The 17,862-nt window shown below is 40.6% G+C and overlaps 1 protein-coding gene and 1 long non-coding RNA gene across 2 annotated transcripts in view; one reads left to right on the top strand and one right to left on the bottom strand.

Annotated features, from left to right (window-relative positions):
* LOC109917200 (ADP-ribosylation factor-like protein 6) overlaps positions 1-9,886 on the top strand; it is a 34,294-nt gene extending 24,408 nt beyond the window's left edge. Inside the window, exons 6-8 of the mRNA XM_020516990.2 lie at positions 675-730; positions 3,442-3,484; positions 9,786-9,886. Coding sequence (XP_020372579.2) covers positions 675-730; positions 3,442-3,461 — 76 coding nt within the window. The 3' untranslated portion in view covers positions 3,462-3,484; positions 9,786-9,886. The remainder of the gene's footprint in view (positions 1-674; positions 731-3,441; positions 3,485-9,785) is intronic.
* The window catches only part of LOC125484843, a 40,675-nt gene that overhangs the window by 19,235 nt on the left and 3,578 nt on the right, over positions 1-17,862 (bottom strand). Inside the window, exon 2 of the long non-coding RNA XR_007263666.1 lies at positions 1,897-1,961. This is a non-coding gene — a long non-coding RNA (uncharacterized LOC125484843). The remainder of the gene's footprint in view (positions 1-1,896; positions 1,962-17,862) is intronic.

The following is a 17,862-nucleotide window of genomic DNA, read 5'->3' on the forward strand; positions in this document are numbered from 1 at the left end:
CCTTTTTTCCCCCCTCATCTGTTGTTCCTAAAAATTGAATATTCAAAAATATTCTGTAACCAGTCTTCATGCAGCCATGTTTTTGTGACAGCAATAAGATCATACCCATGTATCTCTATTTATGCCTTTCAATTGTCTACCTTGTTGTGAATGCCTTTCCTTTTATGTTTTTGACAATAATTCTGCTTTTGAAGCATACTTGATGCTCAGCTTTATTTCACGTGCTTTCCAGTCTTCAGAGCATCCTTTCAACTTCTTATTACCAGCTATACTGCCTTCCAATTTGGGTTCCCCCAGATTTCCACGGTATGTGATCTGAATGAAGGCATTACATGCTGATTGGAATCTTCACCAAATGATTGAAGACATGTGCAAAAGTAATATTTTAAACAACCACAGAAGTGTCATAAAATTAGTGCCACAAGTGACAATTGTATTATTGCAGAGAGGAACGTCAGTGGTCTCGATGTTCAATTGCCATCCTTAACTAAGTTGGTGCCACGAATATTTTCAAAACCAAAATCAGAAACTTTTCTGAACACATTGAGAGAATAACAACTTATTTTTAAAAGCTGTTCTCTTTCCCTCATATAGGCATGCATGTCTCTTACAAATCAAGAAAACAAGTTTGACAGCATTTTTCTCATTTTCATTGTAATGTCTTTTTTCCTTAGTGCCTGCAGTGCTCTGAAAGGGGAAGGACTAGAGGATGGAGTGAAGTGGCTACAAGGTAATATTTGAGATACCCTCTGTTGATGAAATTCTTCATACATTGTCTATTTTAATAATTTGTCTTTTGATAGTTGACCAAACAAATTGAGCAATCTAGGAGACTGGTTTGAACTCTGGAAGTAGAAACTAGTGTGGCCTGATTGAACAATGTATAAATAGGTAGTATGACAGCATTGCTCTTAAACTTCAGTTTCTCTAACCAAGGTGAGTTTGGTACAGTCACCAGAGATACCACACTTCAATTATCTTTACAAGGGTGGATATACTATCTAGCAAATAAGCTGCTGAACAATGTACCATAGTATCAAGTTCTATTCTCAATCATGTATTTATAGAAAAATGCTGGATGGATATGGAAAGTTTAACATTTCCAGAGAGACCAATAACTTTTAAAGAGTGATTACTGAGAAATAATCTATGGAAAGAACTGAATGACAGGATTTCATACTTTAAGACTTTATTGTAACAAACAAACTAAAAATCAACATAATCAAACATTAACACGCAAATAATACCACATGAAATAAAACCCTAATTTCACTGACTAAAACAACCAAAATATATATTGTGAAGACATTTGTATAACCTCACCCTTATGTCAGATACATAGCAGTACAGGAACAGTCTGCACTGTCACTTCCAGCTCGCAAGCAAAAATTCATGTTGCTCCATGTAGGTTCAAACTTCAAGTGGCCTTCAACAATTGTTTCACTGATCCGGAGTTCTCTCAGATATGACAGGCACCAACAAGGCACACCTCTGTATAATATTACTGGTTTGTAATGCTTCTAAAAATAGTAATTATAAAGCACGCTAAGGCAAGGAAACCATTAGCTGTATTTAGGAAACATCTTACATGCTTCATCTTTCTATGAGGCTGAAAGAGAGAGCAAGATCATGTGGTAATACATAACTCCTTATGATGTATACTCTTTCATTATCCTGTCAGAAGTTAAAATTAACCCCTTAATGTAGACTCTCCATTCCTTAAATCTGTACTGTTCTTTATTTAATCTTGTTTTAAAAATCCTGAAAACCCAACTCTTATCATCATCCTACTTTGCTGTTAAAACAGTACTTGCTGTTTTCCCACAGCACTAGTTCCTTTGTTTCTGCATCTTAAGCATCTTTCTGTGGAAGGCTGCAAAAATTGTTGAAACTCACCATCTCGGGGGGCCCTCTTCAAGCTTCTCTCTTCATTGCAATTACATCGCATGGACATCTCAGAGCTGAGAGGTTTAAATTAAATTGTTTTACTCTGAGTTAGACATTGAGTCAAAACATAAACATCTTGTAAAATTCAACATTCATGACAAAAGTAATAATGGAGGGTCACCACAAGCTACACTTACACATCATCTAATGCAGAGTTGCATAAGCAAGTAGGTAATTTCCCAGTCATCTATTTTTTCCCCTCTATTTTTTCATGGAATATGGGCATCACTAGCAAGGTGTGAATTAATTGTCCTTCCCGATTGGTTTGCTAAGTCATTTCAGAGGGCATTTAAGGGTCAGATGCAGGCCATGTCAAGATGAAAGGAAACCAAAGAGAACAAATAGGACAAAATGAAATTAGCAAAATAATTATGCTGGAAAATATATTAGCCAGTAAAAACCTAATTTAATTTAGCCAGGCAGCATTTTCTTGTGACAGTACTATCACTTTAAAGTGGTTATTTTGTCTTGGGGATGTTTTTGAAAAGAGGTCGTAAAAGCAGAGGTACTGAATTGGCATTCAGTGGCAGGAGTAAATGGACTGAAATAGAATATAGTGGCGAATGTTTGCATGCTTAAGAGTCAATGTAGTGTATATGTATTGTAGATACAGTAAGACGAAGGTTTTTAAAATAAAACCATCTTTGTATATCGATGGTTCTGTTTTTAAGGGGGAAGATTATGTGATGATGTTGTCACTTTAAAAAGTTTATTTTGTCCTGGGTTTTTTTTTGAAGACAGGTTGCAAAAGCAGAGGTGTTAAACTGACTACTGGAGATGGCCTAAGTAAACAACTTAGAAAGGCCTTCAGCTTTGTTTTAAAAAAGTTGCAACAATGGAAGCAGCTTGAAAGGAAGTGGCTAGTTCTCACTGACCAGGCTTTCTAGTTTTTTTTTGCTTTAGCAGTCAGAAACTGTTTGGGGTCCCAGAAGAGTTGAAAGCTTCAGTGAATGATTCCTTGCTGCTACTTTCTCTGAAATCTGTTGATATTGTTTCCTCCTGGATTGGAGAACTGCATGTAAGAATCAGTGTCTGAATTTACCTTTTTTGCCAGTGTGTTTATGGGATGTTACTATATTGGAACAGTTAATGAAAAACAGGTACTATCTATTATTCAGTTAGATTTTCATTAAGTTATTCTTTTGTTTGTATTTTAATTATAGTGTTTAAATAAACTGTGTTCTGCTTAACAGAGTAGCTTGACCAGTTGCATCACATCTGGAACATGTGTTTCATATCAACTTTTAAAAAATAAAAAAAAGGTTAAGATGCAAGCTACTTCAAAATTTAAGGGGTCTGGTCTGGTCCATAACAAATTGGGGGCTCTTGCCAGGATGGAAATAGAAATAAAACAAGAACAACAGATGCTGGAAATCAAACAAAAACAAATTGCTGGAGAAACTCAGCAGGTCTGGTAACATCTGTGTTGAGAAAGCAGAGATAACTGAGTCTAGAGAGGCTCCTTCAAATCATTTATTGTTTTCTCCCCCCTAGCAAATTCAAGTGGAAGATGAGACTACATTTCTTGCGGTGAATGGTAAAATTAGCTTTTCTTCTGCTTAAAAATGCAAGTCTGATGAACAACTTTTTCGCTCTCTCAATCCAATGTACTTCAGTCTACACTGTAGCAAAACTGCCTGCTTTCTGAGCAAACACCTAGGTAGTGTAAACAAGTGAGCCTGCTAGTCCCATAGCCCATCAGTATGTAACTGATGGCATACTTTGGGATATCCTCTAACAGAAATGCAAATTATTTTACTTCAACATGAGTTTGATTCTATAACCCATAAATATTGTACATTCCTATTGAATGCCTAAGCCATTTCTAGCTTAGAGATCACTGTTTAAGTCTTTCCACCATCAAATATGATCTTGCAACATAAATACAGGCTGTGCTACCTTGTAAGTGTAACAAACCCAGGCTTGTTTGAGTTGCATTTACATCAGAATTGTGTTTCAGTTTCTCAACTAGATGCCCCCATTTATCTAATTAAATCTTTCATCCAAAAATTATTGCAAAACAAATTATGGACTAAATATTTGCAACAATATTTAGAGACTAAATATCACATAACTGAATGTTTGAGTTAACAATCTGAATATCAACCAGATTTTTGAATTGCCTTCTCAAATGCTTCGAGAATTTCTTTCATACAGGTTTCTGCAGGAAAATGTTGTGTCCATTTTTCACATAACCCTAGACTGTGAGCATTAATAGGCCATCCAATTATGGGGCTGTGCAATAGATTCTAATTCTATTCTAGGTGCATTCTAGTAAGAATTTGTAGGTAGTGACAAGAAATGTGATTCTTGGCTGATTACACTTACCCCTCCCTTAACTATCATTCTTTTAAGCTAGAGAGGTGAACCAATTTGTAGTGATTGTAATGAGGTCAACGAGATAGACCTTGTAGAATGATTTCCCTGATTAGGACTGTTAATCTGGTCCAATCAGAGAGCCCTGGTTGACAGATACAAACAGGAATGTCAGGGGTTCTGTTCACTCAGAGCTGGTTCAGGAAGCTGAATCAGTGTCTAGGGCTCTCCATGTATAAATAAATGGTGACTTGGTGTCAGGATACCAGCCTTTGGAGTTATTCCACAACTGATGTTGCACAAGTGCCTTTCTCACCCTTCTGGCTGATACAAACCTACAAACCAAATATATGACTTCAAACCACGAAGGAAATATTCCTTTACAGAGAGTCTTAAAAGGCAAGGCAGAGGGGTTTGCAGGGGCATTTCAGAACACTGGGGCTTAGCTGTACAGCAATTGAACTTTGACCACAAGAGGCCAGAATTAGAGGAATTCAGATATTTCAGAAAGTTGTGGGGCTGGGAAAGGTTAAATATAAGGAAGGGCAAAGTCGTATGGAAATTTGGCAACAAGAATGAGAATTTAAGAATTTTGATGTTGCTTGATTGGGAGTCAATTTAAGTCAGCAAATACACACATTAAAAAGGGAAAGGAACTTGTTAGGAGTTAAGACATGGGCAGCAGACTTAAAAATGATCTTAACCTTATGGATTGTAGATGGAGAGAGACCAGCCAGGAATGCTTTAGGATAGTCAAATATAATGGTAACAAAAGTATGAATGAAGGCTTTAGTAACATAAGCTGAAAAGGGACAAAGCCAAGCCATGTAACAAACTTGGAAACAAAAAGTTTTGATGGCATGAACATGATGTCAGACTCATCTTAATGGTGGATGGATTTCAGAATTGTCACTTACTAGTCATTGCTTTTCAGTTATATTGCTGATATGTATTGTGTTTGCAGAATTTTAACTTACTGGTTACATGTCAGCTGGAATATCCTGGACACTTCAGGGCACCATTGTTCAGAAAAAATATAAAGGGTGTTAGGAAGGGTAGAGAATTTTAAAAATCTTTCTGGGAGGTGGGCATCACTGACTAGGTGAACATTTATAGCATACTTCTAATCACTTATGATCATGTATTGTCTTTTTGAAGCTTTACAGTCCATGTGGTGTAGTTACACCCACAGCACTGTTCAGAAGATACTTCCAGGATTTTGAAAAGTGAAAAATGGTGATGCAATAGCATGTCAGGATGTTTGGCTATATTGATACTTCTGGACTTTTATGTAGCAGTTTGTTAGGCTTGCAGAGCCATTTCAGTGGGCCTTCACTTATGAGGAAGGAAGGGTTGAAAAATTTAGGGCTGTTCTCCTAGGAATAAGTGAGGTGACCTAATAGATGTCAAGATTAGAGTTGTTGATAGAATTAATAGGGTCAAATTACTGACAAAAGAAAGAATCAATTTCTGGAGGTCATGAAAATCATTCATGTCACAAAAATCACTAGATAGCACCTGGAAGGATGATGAGAAATGTTTTAGCTGAGTTATTGGTAACTGCATCACTGAGGCAGCAAAGACTTCCAGAGATTTACAAGTGTTTTATTGTAAGTCTACAGTTTAACAAACACCAACTTCCACATTATCCTTCAGGATCCTTTCCTTGAAGGAAGCCAAGCCTCCACAGACAAAAACTCAGCTTTTTCTTCCTTAGATGAACCAACCAAATAACAAATGCTGCTCGTCAGGGGCTCAGAACCCCGATTTTCCCCTTTTTCTAAACTGGGCAAGCATGAACCCATATTTTTCAATCAAAAGCCCCATCAAAACACCCAGCTAATTAAAAATAACAAATTACAATCACTGCCCACTCAGGCAGCATAACAATAACAAAAAGATAGAGAAAACAAGGGGTGAAACTGAATTGGAACAGTGTTGGAGGGGGGAAGATAATGTACATCAGCCGTGTGGTACGCATGGTCTCTGAAAATCTTAAGTATACTGGTGGGCAGCACATGCTCCCTCTCCAAGGGTGCCCAAGTACAAATGTCACTGTGGAAGATAGGTAGACAGACAGTCTGGAATTAGAGCTTGCTCTATGGGCCTATTGATAGGCCCTTCAGCCTGGCCCAGAAGTAGGTCCACAAGGAGGTCCTCTAAGCTAGCTGCCCTGCAACCGCTACGACTGGAGAAGGGTGATATCCAAAACATTGACTGCTGCTTTCTCCTGATGCAGCCTGGCCTGCTGTGTTCTTCCAGCCTCCTGTCTGTCTACCTTGGATTCCAGCATCTGCTGTTTTTTGTCTCAAATGTTCTGAGGACATGGTTTCAAATCCCACCTTGTCAACAGGTGGGACAACAAGGCGCAGAGCTGGATGAACACAGCAGGCCAAGCAGCATCATAGGAGCAGAAAGGCTGACGTTTCAGGCCTAGACCCTTCATCAGAAAACAGGTGGGATCTGAATTCAAAATCTGGAACATAAAGAACCCAGCTATTTCCTTTTCCATCCTGTGATGCATTTGTGCACCTCTGAATATTTTATTCTACACCACCAGATCACCCGTTTCTAATTAAACAAAAAATTCACACGCACTGCCCTAGCCACTGTAACAACAACAGAAGTGATGACAGGTTGGGAGAGAGGGAAGGGACTAAATTAAAATTGAGTTGTAAGGTGAAAATAAGGCACTGCATCTCAAAGCTTTGGGTGTATTAATGGACACAGCATGCTTCCTCTTTTGGAGGACACCCAGGTGCAAACATGGATACAGACAAGGTGCAGGCAGTCAGGAACTATGACTCACCCAGCTCTTCAATATGTTGTCCTTTGGGCTTCACTTGTTCTCAATTTCAGAGCTGTTACTCTTAAAAGGATGTCCAATTCTAACAGGGACAAAAGCTAGGGTTACGGTTGATACCATCAACAATTTTGAAAGGGAGGTAACAGATAATTCTGGATAACAAACTTGTCAGGGTTATTGATAGAGAGCAGAATATGGGTCTAAATAAGGTTGCTCATTGAAAGAATTAGCACATGTTTCACTATTTTCACCTAATCAGCTTCAGCTGCTACAATGTCCTTCTTTCCATCATAAGGAGAGAAATTCAAAAATGGTTGTACCATGTACAGCACCATTTGGACTGCTTCTGTATCTGAAGGGTCACATGTCCAAATGCAGCAAGACCTGGACAATGTCTGGGCTTAGGCTAAAAATTGACAAGTAATGTTTGTGCCACACAAATGCTAGGCAATAATTATCTCCAACTAGACAATCTAACCACTCCCCTTGACATTCAATGGCATTACCATCATAACCCCCCACAACATCCTGGGCGTTATGGATAAAAAAAACTGAACTGGACTCATGACTATATTGCCAAAACAGCAGGTCAGAGGTTAAGAATACTGCAGTGAGTCACTCACCTCATGACTCCCCAAAGCCTGTCCAGCATGTACAAGGCACAAATCAGGACTGTGATGGAATACTCCCTACTTACCTGGCTGGGTGCAGCTCCAACACCACTCAAGAAGCTTGGCACCATCCAGGACAAAAGCTACCCACTTCATTGGTACCACATCCACAAACACAAACTTAGTCACTCCACCACAGTACGCTTCTGCTGAGCATCAATCCACAATACACTCTGCAGATAATTACCATAAAGATTGAGACAGCACATTCTAAACTTAGTCATGACCATCGAGAAGGACAAGGGCAGCAGATACATGTTAATACCACCACCTGTAAGTTCCATTCCAAGCCACTCACCATCCGACTTTGAAATATATTGCCTTTCCTTCGTTATTGGATCAAAATCCTGAAATTCCCTCCCTAAGATTATTGTGGGTCTACCTACAGCACATGAACTGCAGCAGTTCAGGGTGCCAGCTCACCACCACATTCTCAAGGGCAATAAATGCTAGCCCAGCCAGCAATGCTATGCCCCAGTGTGAATTAAAGTAATATAGCCTTCTTGTATGTTGTTTGTAAGTTTTTACAACTCTAGTAGTTTCAGGAGCAACCGTACTATAAAAGTTGCATATTCTTCAACAGTGCTTTCAGTTTCCAGGGTCACATTTTTTACCTTCATAGATTACCACAATACACAATTTTATATTACCTACTGATAACAACATCAATCACTTGCCAGGCTAATGTTACCTTGTTGCTATTAAGTGCCTTGCTGCTACCATGTTAACAGGTCACAACATTATAAATTGTTTGAAAAAACACTGCGCCCTGCTTTTTGCTTATAAAAAATTACATTGCAGGACTTTTGAAATGGCTACAGATCACAATTTTCAAATTGGCCCAAAGTTCCAATAAGAGTGGATTACAGAAGGATAAAACTAGATTGATCACTTTGGGAAATTTCCCACCTGTCAACTGCATGGACATTGCAACACGTGGAAACAAAGAGGGCTCAGACACAGTCTCTAGCCTAGGTTGATAACCAAAAGGACATATCAAAACTCATTATTCCTTAAGAGGGACTGAAATCAACTTGTCTCCTCAGGCATTCAGTGGATTTTGACCAGAGGAATAAAAACTGTTAACCACATTAATAGTCAGTGTCACATGATCCATACTCCTCCACATTTTAGAACAGCCAGACTAACAAATATATGTCTGAACTAAGCAACAGGGCCAAAAGTTGAAGCCTCCTCAGCATGTTTCTGGAAAGATTTGGTTTTGCTTGAAAATCAGACAGGCCCCCTGTCTGCAAGCATCACTTCATTGCCACCTTCGAAGGAATTTTGCAATTCCTGGCTTAATGCATCTGAACTCACTTGGACTTCAAATTTGAATACAGAATCCTCGCTGACAAACAATAATTGCACTTTTGGTCTTTAATATACAAAGATGTAAAACTCCTTTCTTTGTTTTCAAGCACATGTGCATGTGTATGTGTGAGAGAGAGAAGTGGGGGGGGGGGGGGGGGGGGGGGGGAGAGAGAGAGAGAGAGGGAGAGAGAAATTGGAGGAAAGCTCCCAGATTGAAATTGAGAATAAATGAATGAAATTCCTGAATGAAGTCTTAGTGTTTGCTGCATGTCACTTTAAAATTGACTTCAGAAATAGGTGTTTGTGAAGCACACCACAAACTCTTCCAAATTAAAAATGATTCTGTTTATGGCCAGAAAGTGAGGAGAATAAAGGGGTCCAGTTCCTTTCTTCCCTGTCCATAACATTGGGGTAACTCAGTTTATCTGAGGGTACTTAACAGCTCACACAAATTTTGAAATCTCTCTTCCAACTTCCTGGAGTCGCTGTGCTGCAACAGGGATGGAAGAGGTAGAGGTAGAGAGACATGATTGAGGTGAAACTTGCCTAATTACAATTCTACTATGAGAGCTACTTGACACTGGCAGTATAAAAGCTATGTGTGATAATCACTTTACCCTAATCCTGCACATTGCTTATTCTGGTACAGGATTTAAACCCGATGTTTATAATGTGTTAAGAAAGCAAACAAGCTCACTTCAGCATGTATTCAATACAAATATTTTTTCCAGATCAGATCAGAACAATGAAGCAGTGAAGAATTACCCATCTGACAAGCTGAACATCCAAAACTGAGAAACTGAAATCCCAAGTCTGAGCTGACCAAAGAAGCCTAAAGTAGTAATTTTAAACTTGTGAATAAAAACCATGTCATGGAAATAGTGAATGAATTTATGCATTGATAAGGTTAGTCAAAGTAATTGTATTCATGATAAAATCTTGTGCACATACTTATTACCTTCGCCTCCGCCAAAATGCTATCCCCTATTCCCAATTCCTTCGCCTCCGCCGCATCTGCTCCCAGGATGAGGCATTCCACTCCCGTACATCTCAGTTGTCCTCATTTTTCAAGGACCGTAACTTCCCCTCCTCGGTGGTCGAGAACGCCCTCAACCGTGTATCCCACATCTCCTGCACCTCATCCCTCACACCCCGTCCACGCAATAAAAACCAAAAAAGAATCCCCCTCGTCCTCATGTACCACCCCACCAACCTCCGGATCCAACGCATCATCCTCCGACACTTCCGCCATCTGCAATCCGACCCCACCACCAAAGACATCTTTCCCTCCCCACCTTTATCTGCTTTCCGGAGGGACAACTCTCTCCGTGACTCCCTTGTCCGCTCCACACTCCCCTCCAGCTCCACCACACCCGGCACTTTTCCCTGCAACCGCAGGAAGTGCTACACCTGCCCCCATACCTCCTCCCTCACCCCCATCCCAGGCCCCAAGAAGACTTTCCACATCAAGCAGATGTTCACCTGCACATCTGCCAATGTGGTATACTGCATCCGCTGTACCCGGTGTGGCTTCCTCTACATCGGGGAAACCAAGCGGAGACTCGGGGACCGCTTTGCAGAACACCTACGCTCGGTTCGCAACAAACAACTGCACCTCCCAGTCGCGAACCATTTCAACTCCCCCTCCCATTCCTCAGACGACATGTCCATCCTGGGCCTCCTGCAGTGCCACAACGATGCCACCCGAAGGTTGCAGGAACAGCAACTCATATTCCGCTTGGGAACCCTGCAGCCCAATGGTATCAATGTGGATTTCACAAGTTTCAAAATCTCCCCTCCCCCCACCGCATCCCAAAACCAGTCCAGCTCGTCCCTGCCTCCCTAACCTGTTCTTCCTCCCACCTATCCCCTCCTCCCACCTCAAGCCGCACCTCCATCTCCTACCGACCAACCTCATCCCGCCCCCTTGACCTGTCCGTCCTCCCTGGACTGACCTATCCCCTTCCTAACTCCCTACCTACACTCACCTTTCCTGGCCCCATCCCCGCCTCTTCGACCTGTTTGTTTCCTCTCCACCTATCCTCTCCTCTATCCCTCTTCTATCCGCCTCCCACTCTCTCCCTATTTATTTCAAAACCCCCTTCCCCTCCCCCTTTTCTGATGAAGGGTCTAGGCCCGAAACGTCAGCCTCTCTGCTCCGATGATGCTGCTTGGCCTGCTGTGTTCATCCAGCCCTGCACCTTGTTGTCTTCTTTGTCCGTGTTTTGTTTCACCAGTTTATCCTACCTGCGGCTTTTGAATTTACTTCCGGCAATATATTTATCTTGCCCATGTAGGAATGCATGACGCAAGACGGTTGACGTGCTTAGTTGTATGCTGTGCGTGACCGTTTCTTAGCCTCGCTATTCTAAAAATTAAAGGGAAGAAATGTGTTACAATACTTACACTGAAACACTCCAGTAACTTATTGTTTCAACTGTGTTTTAATTAATTTCTACACATGATATTGGTAGTGACACCTTGTATGTACTCATTAGCTGATGTTATCTGTAGATTTCTGCTGTGAGCAAATATAACACTAACAGGTGGATGGAAACTAAAGCTTGTGAGACAAGTCCTCCATCCAAGCGTACAGGATTGGCACGTACAGATTAAGAAATTTGGACTTCTACTCAGAACTTGTCACTTGTCCCATTTAATGTTTAACATACACACAGTGTATGTCCTGGAAGAATGTTAGCATGCCGATGTATTTACAGAAGCATGCAACGGGCGGTGGTGTTGCATTTTCTTCACTGCTCCACCAAGATTACACAGAGAAGTAGTATTGATCACTTACAAATCGATCTATTTCGAGAAGGCAACACGTTTGCACACTTAGAGCAGCAATGTTGCGCAACTCATTTTTTGTCTCATCAATCCATTTTGGAGCGCACCATCCATCACCTCATGAACATTCACTCTGGCAGGACATCTCAAAGCTGCACTTTGCAGTACTGACAATAACATTGATATAACAATGTAAAGTACTTCCATCATAACGTAATAGTATTGCCCCCATAACAAATAGTATAGAATACTCTTAATATCTTCCAAAATTAGAGCGTACGTGTTGAAACTTCATTTCCATTCTACTGTGCGGGGTTCGAAAGCCTGTCATTAGTTGAAACATTTACTGTTTATTCTTGACTAGCCGAAGGACTGACGGTGGCCGTTACTCAGTATTCCACTCACATATCTTACTCATAATGGTTGTGACTCTGAACTCACATGGGTGAAATCCCACAGCGACTTGTGTCGCGCCAGGTCTCCGAGGAATTGTATTCCGTCACTGACCCACCTTATAGGGGACACTCCCATTGCTGAGCCCAGTGTGACCGCTGCAGCTATTCTGTTGATTTGTATCCCTAAAAACTTCTCGCCGACTCAAACTTTTAAAATTGAAACGTAACATCAAATAAAAAGAAAGGGGATAAGAACCGGGTAGGCGAAGAAAGGAGTAGAGATTGGGAGAGAAGTGAAGAGCGATTCCAGCTGGTAAGAATTTAATCACAATTCGAGAAAAGTTTCTGAAATATTGGGGGGGGGGGGGATGTTGCAGTTTTGAAAATCTGGAGTTTATTTGGGAAATAAATGCAATCCAATCGGATTCCTGGAGAGAATAGGAGGTTAATTAATGCCAATGTCCCATTGGGGCGGAAAACGACCGTCTGGTCCGCGGGTTCAGTCCAAGCTCCAGTGTAAACCCAAAATATTTGGAAAACTCCGTGCGCTGAAAATATTAGTTCTGGGCATTTTATTTCTTTTTTTTCCTGTTGCACAATTAGTCACCGGGATTACCAATTAGGAGGGTGATTTAACTCTCACCCAGCTCCAGAATTATACTGCAGTTTGCTGATAACCTTTAACGTTGAAATCGAGTTCATTTTTAGTCCGATTTATTGTTCTTGCTTTCTAGAGTGTTCCTTAACAGTGCATTGTGTTAAACATTTTCTGGCAATATTTTATCTGTGTGTTATTTTAGTTTTACTGTGAACGGTGTTGGCAAAGTTACCTTTGACCAACATTCAGCCATACGGACTGGTATATCCCAGTTTTGATTCACAGTCTGTACCGAGTTCCCTGATTTCTTTGTTGTTTTAAAATATTTTAAACATAAGTATGCAAACATTTGTCCCCTTTCGGAATCGCAGGCTAACTCAGACCCAGAAGGACTATTGTTTGGCTGGAAGAAGGATAAATTGATAACCCGGTGAAATAATTTGGGAACGCTTCAAGAAACGGATAGCGAAATCTAATTGAGTGTATTTGATTTGTTTATTGGCAGCTGAAATGTCCAGTCCGTCTCTCCTTTGTCCTAACTGTTTTGTACCGGAAATTAAAATCACAGACACATTGCTGCTGTGGGAGACGGAACAAAAGGCGAAAGGAAAATGCATCAAAAATATGGAATTTTGTGCTGCCGGGTGAATCTCACTGGCGGCCTCCAGCCTGAGATTTGTACTCCATTGTTGATTATTAACATAATCATCTTACTTTCCCATAGACATTAGTAACTGTATGATATACGTTGTCAGTTGTCACCTGCAACTACAGGGTAATGGAATTGTCCCCAGGTCCATGTAAGAACAGAAGCAGCAGCAGACCTATGGCCCATTAAGCCTACAGCTCCATTCTGTACAACCACTAGGGACCTTTGACTCAACTCCACTTTTCCACTTGCTCCCATATCCCTTGTTTCCCTGAGAGACAAAAAAAGTCTTGAATATGTATCCACTTGAGTATCCAGATTTCATATTCTGTGGAATATAAAATTTCAAAGATTCACAACTCTTTGACTGAGGAAGGGTCATCGGACCCGAAACATTAACTCTGTTTTTTCCATCACAGATGCTGCCAGACCTGCTGAGCTTTTCCAGCAACTTCTGCTTTTGTTCTTTGACTGAAGACATTTTCCCTCACTTCAGTCCTAAATGATTGCCTTCCCATCCTGATACTATGCCCATGTATTCTAGGTTCCCCTAGCAGGAGAAACCACCTCTCAGAGTCTATCCTGTCAAGCCTCTTGGAATATTATGTGTTTCAAAGAAATCACCACATATTCTACAAAATGACACAGAGTTTCAACCCTATTTACTTATCCATTCATAAGTCCATTAGATAAAGCAGCAGAATTAAGGCAATGCAGCCCATTGAGTCTGCTCCGCCTATTCTCCTGCAATCCTTGATCCCCTTACTAATCAAGAACCAATCTATCTCTATTTAAATTCACTCAATGACTTGACCTCCACAGCCCTCTGCAGCAATGAGTTCCATAGATTAATCACACTCTGGCTGAAGAAATTCCTCCTCATCTTAGTTCTAAAGGGTCCTTGAGTCCTAGACTGTCTTAGAGGTAGAAACATCTTCTCCAAGTCCACTGTATCTGGCCTATCGGTATTCTGTAAGTTTCAATCAGATCCCCCCCCCGCATCCTTCTAAACTCCACTGAGTACAGAACCAGAGTCCTCATTGCTCCTCATATGACAAGCCCTTCATCCCTGGCATCATTTTTGCACGCCTCCTCTGAACCCTCTTCAATGCCAACATATTCTTCTTCAGATACATGGCCCAAATCTGCTCACAATATAACAAATGTAGAGTGATCAAAACTTTATACAGCTTCAGCAATGCATCTCTGCTCTTGTAGTCCATTCCTCTTGAAATAAATGCTAATATTGCATTTGCCTTCCTAACTGTCAATTGAATATGTATGTTAACCTCAAGAGAATCCTGAACTAGGACTTCCAAGTCAATTTGTGTTCTACATTTCTGAAGCCTTCCTCCATTTAGAAAATAGTCAGTACCTCTATTTTTCCTACCAAAGTGCATAAACTTGTATTTTCCCACATTGTATTCCATTTAACATTCTCTTAGCCTGTCCAAGTACTTCTGCAGCCTCCTGCTTCCTCGACAGTACTTTCCTTCCACCTATCTTTGAGCCTTCTGCAAACATAGCAACAATGCTGTCAGTTATTCATACAGATTGCTAATGTATAACGTGAATAGTTGTGATCCCGCCATGGACACCTGTGAAACTCCACTAGTAACTGACTGCCATCCTGAAAAAGATCCCTTTTTCCCTACTTTCTGCCTTCTGTCAGTCAACCAATCCTCTTTCCATGCCAATATCTTACCCCTAATACCATGGGCTTTTATCTTATTTAGTAGCCTCCTGTGTGCCTCCTTGTCAAAGGCCTTCTGGAAATCCAAATAGATCATGTACACTGACCCTCCTTTGTCTAACTTGCTCATTACCTCCTCAAAGAATTCTAACAGATTTATCCCTACCCCTTTATCATTCAGAGACCTCTCCTTGATGAAGCCATGCTGACTCAGCCCTATTTTGTATGCACTTCCAAGTGCCTCACAATCTCATCTGTAACAATGGACTCTAAAATCGTCCAACAACTGTGATCAGGCTGACCAGCCTATAATTCCTGTCTTTTGCCTCCCTCCTTTCTTATAGAGGGAGTTACATTAGCCATTTTCCAGTCCTCTGGGTCCCTTCTTGAATCCAGTAATTCCTGAAAGATCACCACCAATTCCTCCATAATCTCCTCAGCTATCTCCATCAGAACTGTAGGGTGTTGTTCATCTGGTCCAGGTGGTTTAAACACCTTCAGACCCATCAGCTTCCCTGGCGCTTTGTCCTTAGTGATGTCACTAAGGATGTCCACTACAAATACCTCTTTCCCCTGACTCTTTTGAAGTTCTGGTATGTGCTGGTGCCTTCTGCTATGAAAATGGATACAAAGTACCTATTCAGTTCCTCTGCCAGTTCTTTGTTCCCTATTATTTACTTTTCCAGCCTCATTTTTAGCAATCCAGTGTCCACTCTTGCTTCTTTTGTCTTTTATTTATCTGAAAAAACTCTTTATTTAACTTGCTAGCTTACTGTCATGTTTCATCTACTCCCGCCATATTGCTTTTTTTTAGTTATCCCCTGCTGGTTTTTAAAGGCTTCCCAATCCTCTAGCTTCCCATTTATGTTCACCACATTGTATGCATTCTCTTTTGCTTTTATGCTGTCCCTGACTTCCATTGTCAGCTATGGTTGCTTTGTCCTCCCTTTAATATGTTTTTCTTCCTTGGGATGAATTTCTGCTGTGCCTCCTGAATTACCTCCATTCATCATAAGATAATCCTTTCATCCCAGGAACCAATCTAATGGACCTTTGCAGTCCTTCCTTAAGTATAGATAGCAAAACTGCATAATATGCTCCAAGTATCACCTCACTAAAGCTCTGTACTACATAAGTATGATTTCATTATTTTTTGTACTCCAGTCCCTTGCAATAATAGTCAACATTCAATTTGTGACAATGTAAACTTTAGAATTTAATAACTTAATGGATCGAAAAAATCAACAATAACACCTTCTGGAATAAACTGTTTCTCAAGATGAAAGGGACAAGGAGAAGCTGCTATAAAGGAATAAAAACACCATCCTAATTATATATATCTAGGAAAAGGCAACATAAACAAGCAGTTACCTGGAGAGAGGAGATAACGCTGCTTGATAACCTGCTGCCACATGACAAATGGACAATTAAGTCAGCTTGAAGAAGAAATGCCCTGAAGTAAAGGGTTTAATTACAGGAAGAGAGATAGCAAGAACTGCTGGAGTCAGAAACAGCACAGTATGGAGCTGGAGGAACACAGCAGGCCAGGCAGCATCAGAGGAGCAGGAAAGTTGACATTTTGGGTTGGGACCCTTCTTCAGAAAAAAGGGTCCTTCAGAAAGGTACCAATCCAAAACGTTAACTTTCCTACTTCTCTGATGCTGCCTGGCCTGCTGTGTTCCTCCAGCTCCATACAGTGTTGTCCTTAATTACAGGAAAAGCTGTGTTTTAGACAGACAGCTAACTTCGAATGTAACAAGGGACAGGGGAACTACTTCTGATAAGAAGACAAGCTACAGACTTAAGGTCTCCAAAAGTGTAAACAATGTTGGAGATGAAGTAATCTATTGAATCATCAATAATGTTACACCACAAACTTGAAAGAGAGAAAATTGTATCAGAATCCAAGGTTAGAACAATTTAGTAGCAGAACTTCAAAGAACAATGCTGCACAAGGATCAAACCTTGGATACTTCCGGAGACAGACACTGTTGGTGGAATGCTGGGCAAATTCCACCACTTATCGGATAATAGACAAATTAAGTTGTGAGGCTTAATTGGCTTACTTGAGGGATCTTATTTTGGTTGCAAAATGCAATAAATTTTAAATCATTGTTTCAATTCTTGATTGTCTGTGATATTTCTTAATAAGGAGTTGGATTCAAGGTAACGTTATTTTAATAATTTCTTTCTACATGCATGCTAATGTTCTGTGATTCTTGCACGAATATATCTGATTCCTTTGAACGTAATTATATACAAGTTTGACACTTTAAAAAATATTCTGGTCTTTTACTCTTACTACCGAAGTGATTGTCACACTTCCTATCATTATAATCTGGATGCCATCATTTCGCCCACTCACTTAAACTTTCCTTATCTCTTTGCAGCTTCTCCATGTCCTCTTCACAGTTTGCATTTTCATCCACCTCTGTATCATTGGAAACTTAGATCGATCATTCTAAGTGTCTAAATCATTAATATACAGTGTACTTAGATGATGCCCCAGCACTGATCCTCATGGCACTTCATTCATAACAGCCTGTCAACTTGAACATGCCACTTTTATCCATATAGAGATAACAAGGTGTAGAGCTGGATGAACACAGCAGGCCAAGCAGCATCAGAGGAGCAGGAAGGCTGACGTTTCGGGCCTAGACCCTTCTTCAGAAATGAAGGGTCT

This window comes from Rhincodon typus, chromosome 14 (assembly GCF_021869965.1).
Source record: "Rhincodon typus isolate 14 chromosome 14, sRhiTyp1.1, whole genome shotgun sequence".
In the NCBI taxonomy this organism is placed as follows: domain Eukaryota; kingdom Metazoa; phylum Chordata; class Chondrichthyes; order Orectolobiformes; family Rhincodontidae; genus Rhincodon; species Rhincodon typus.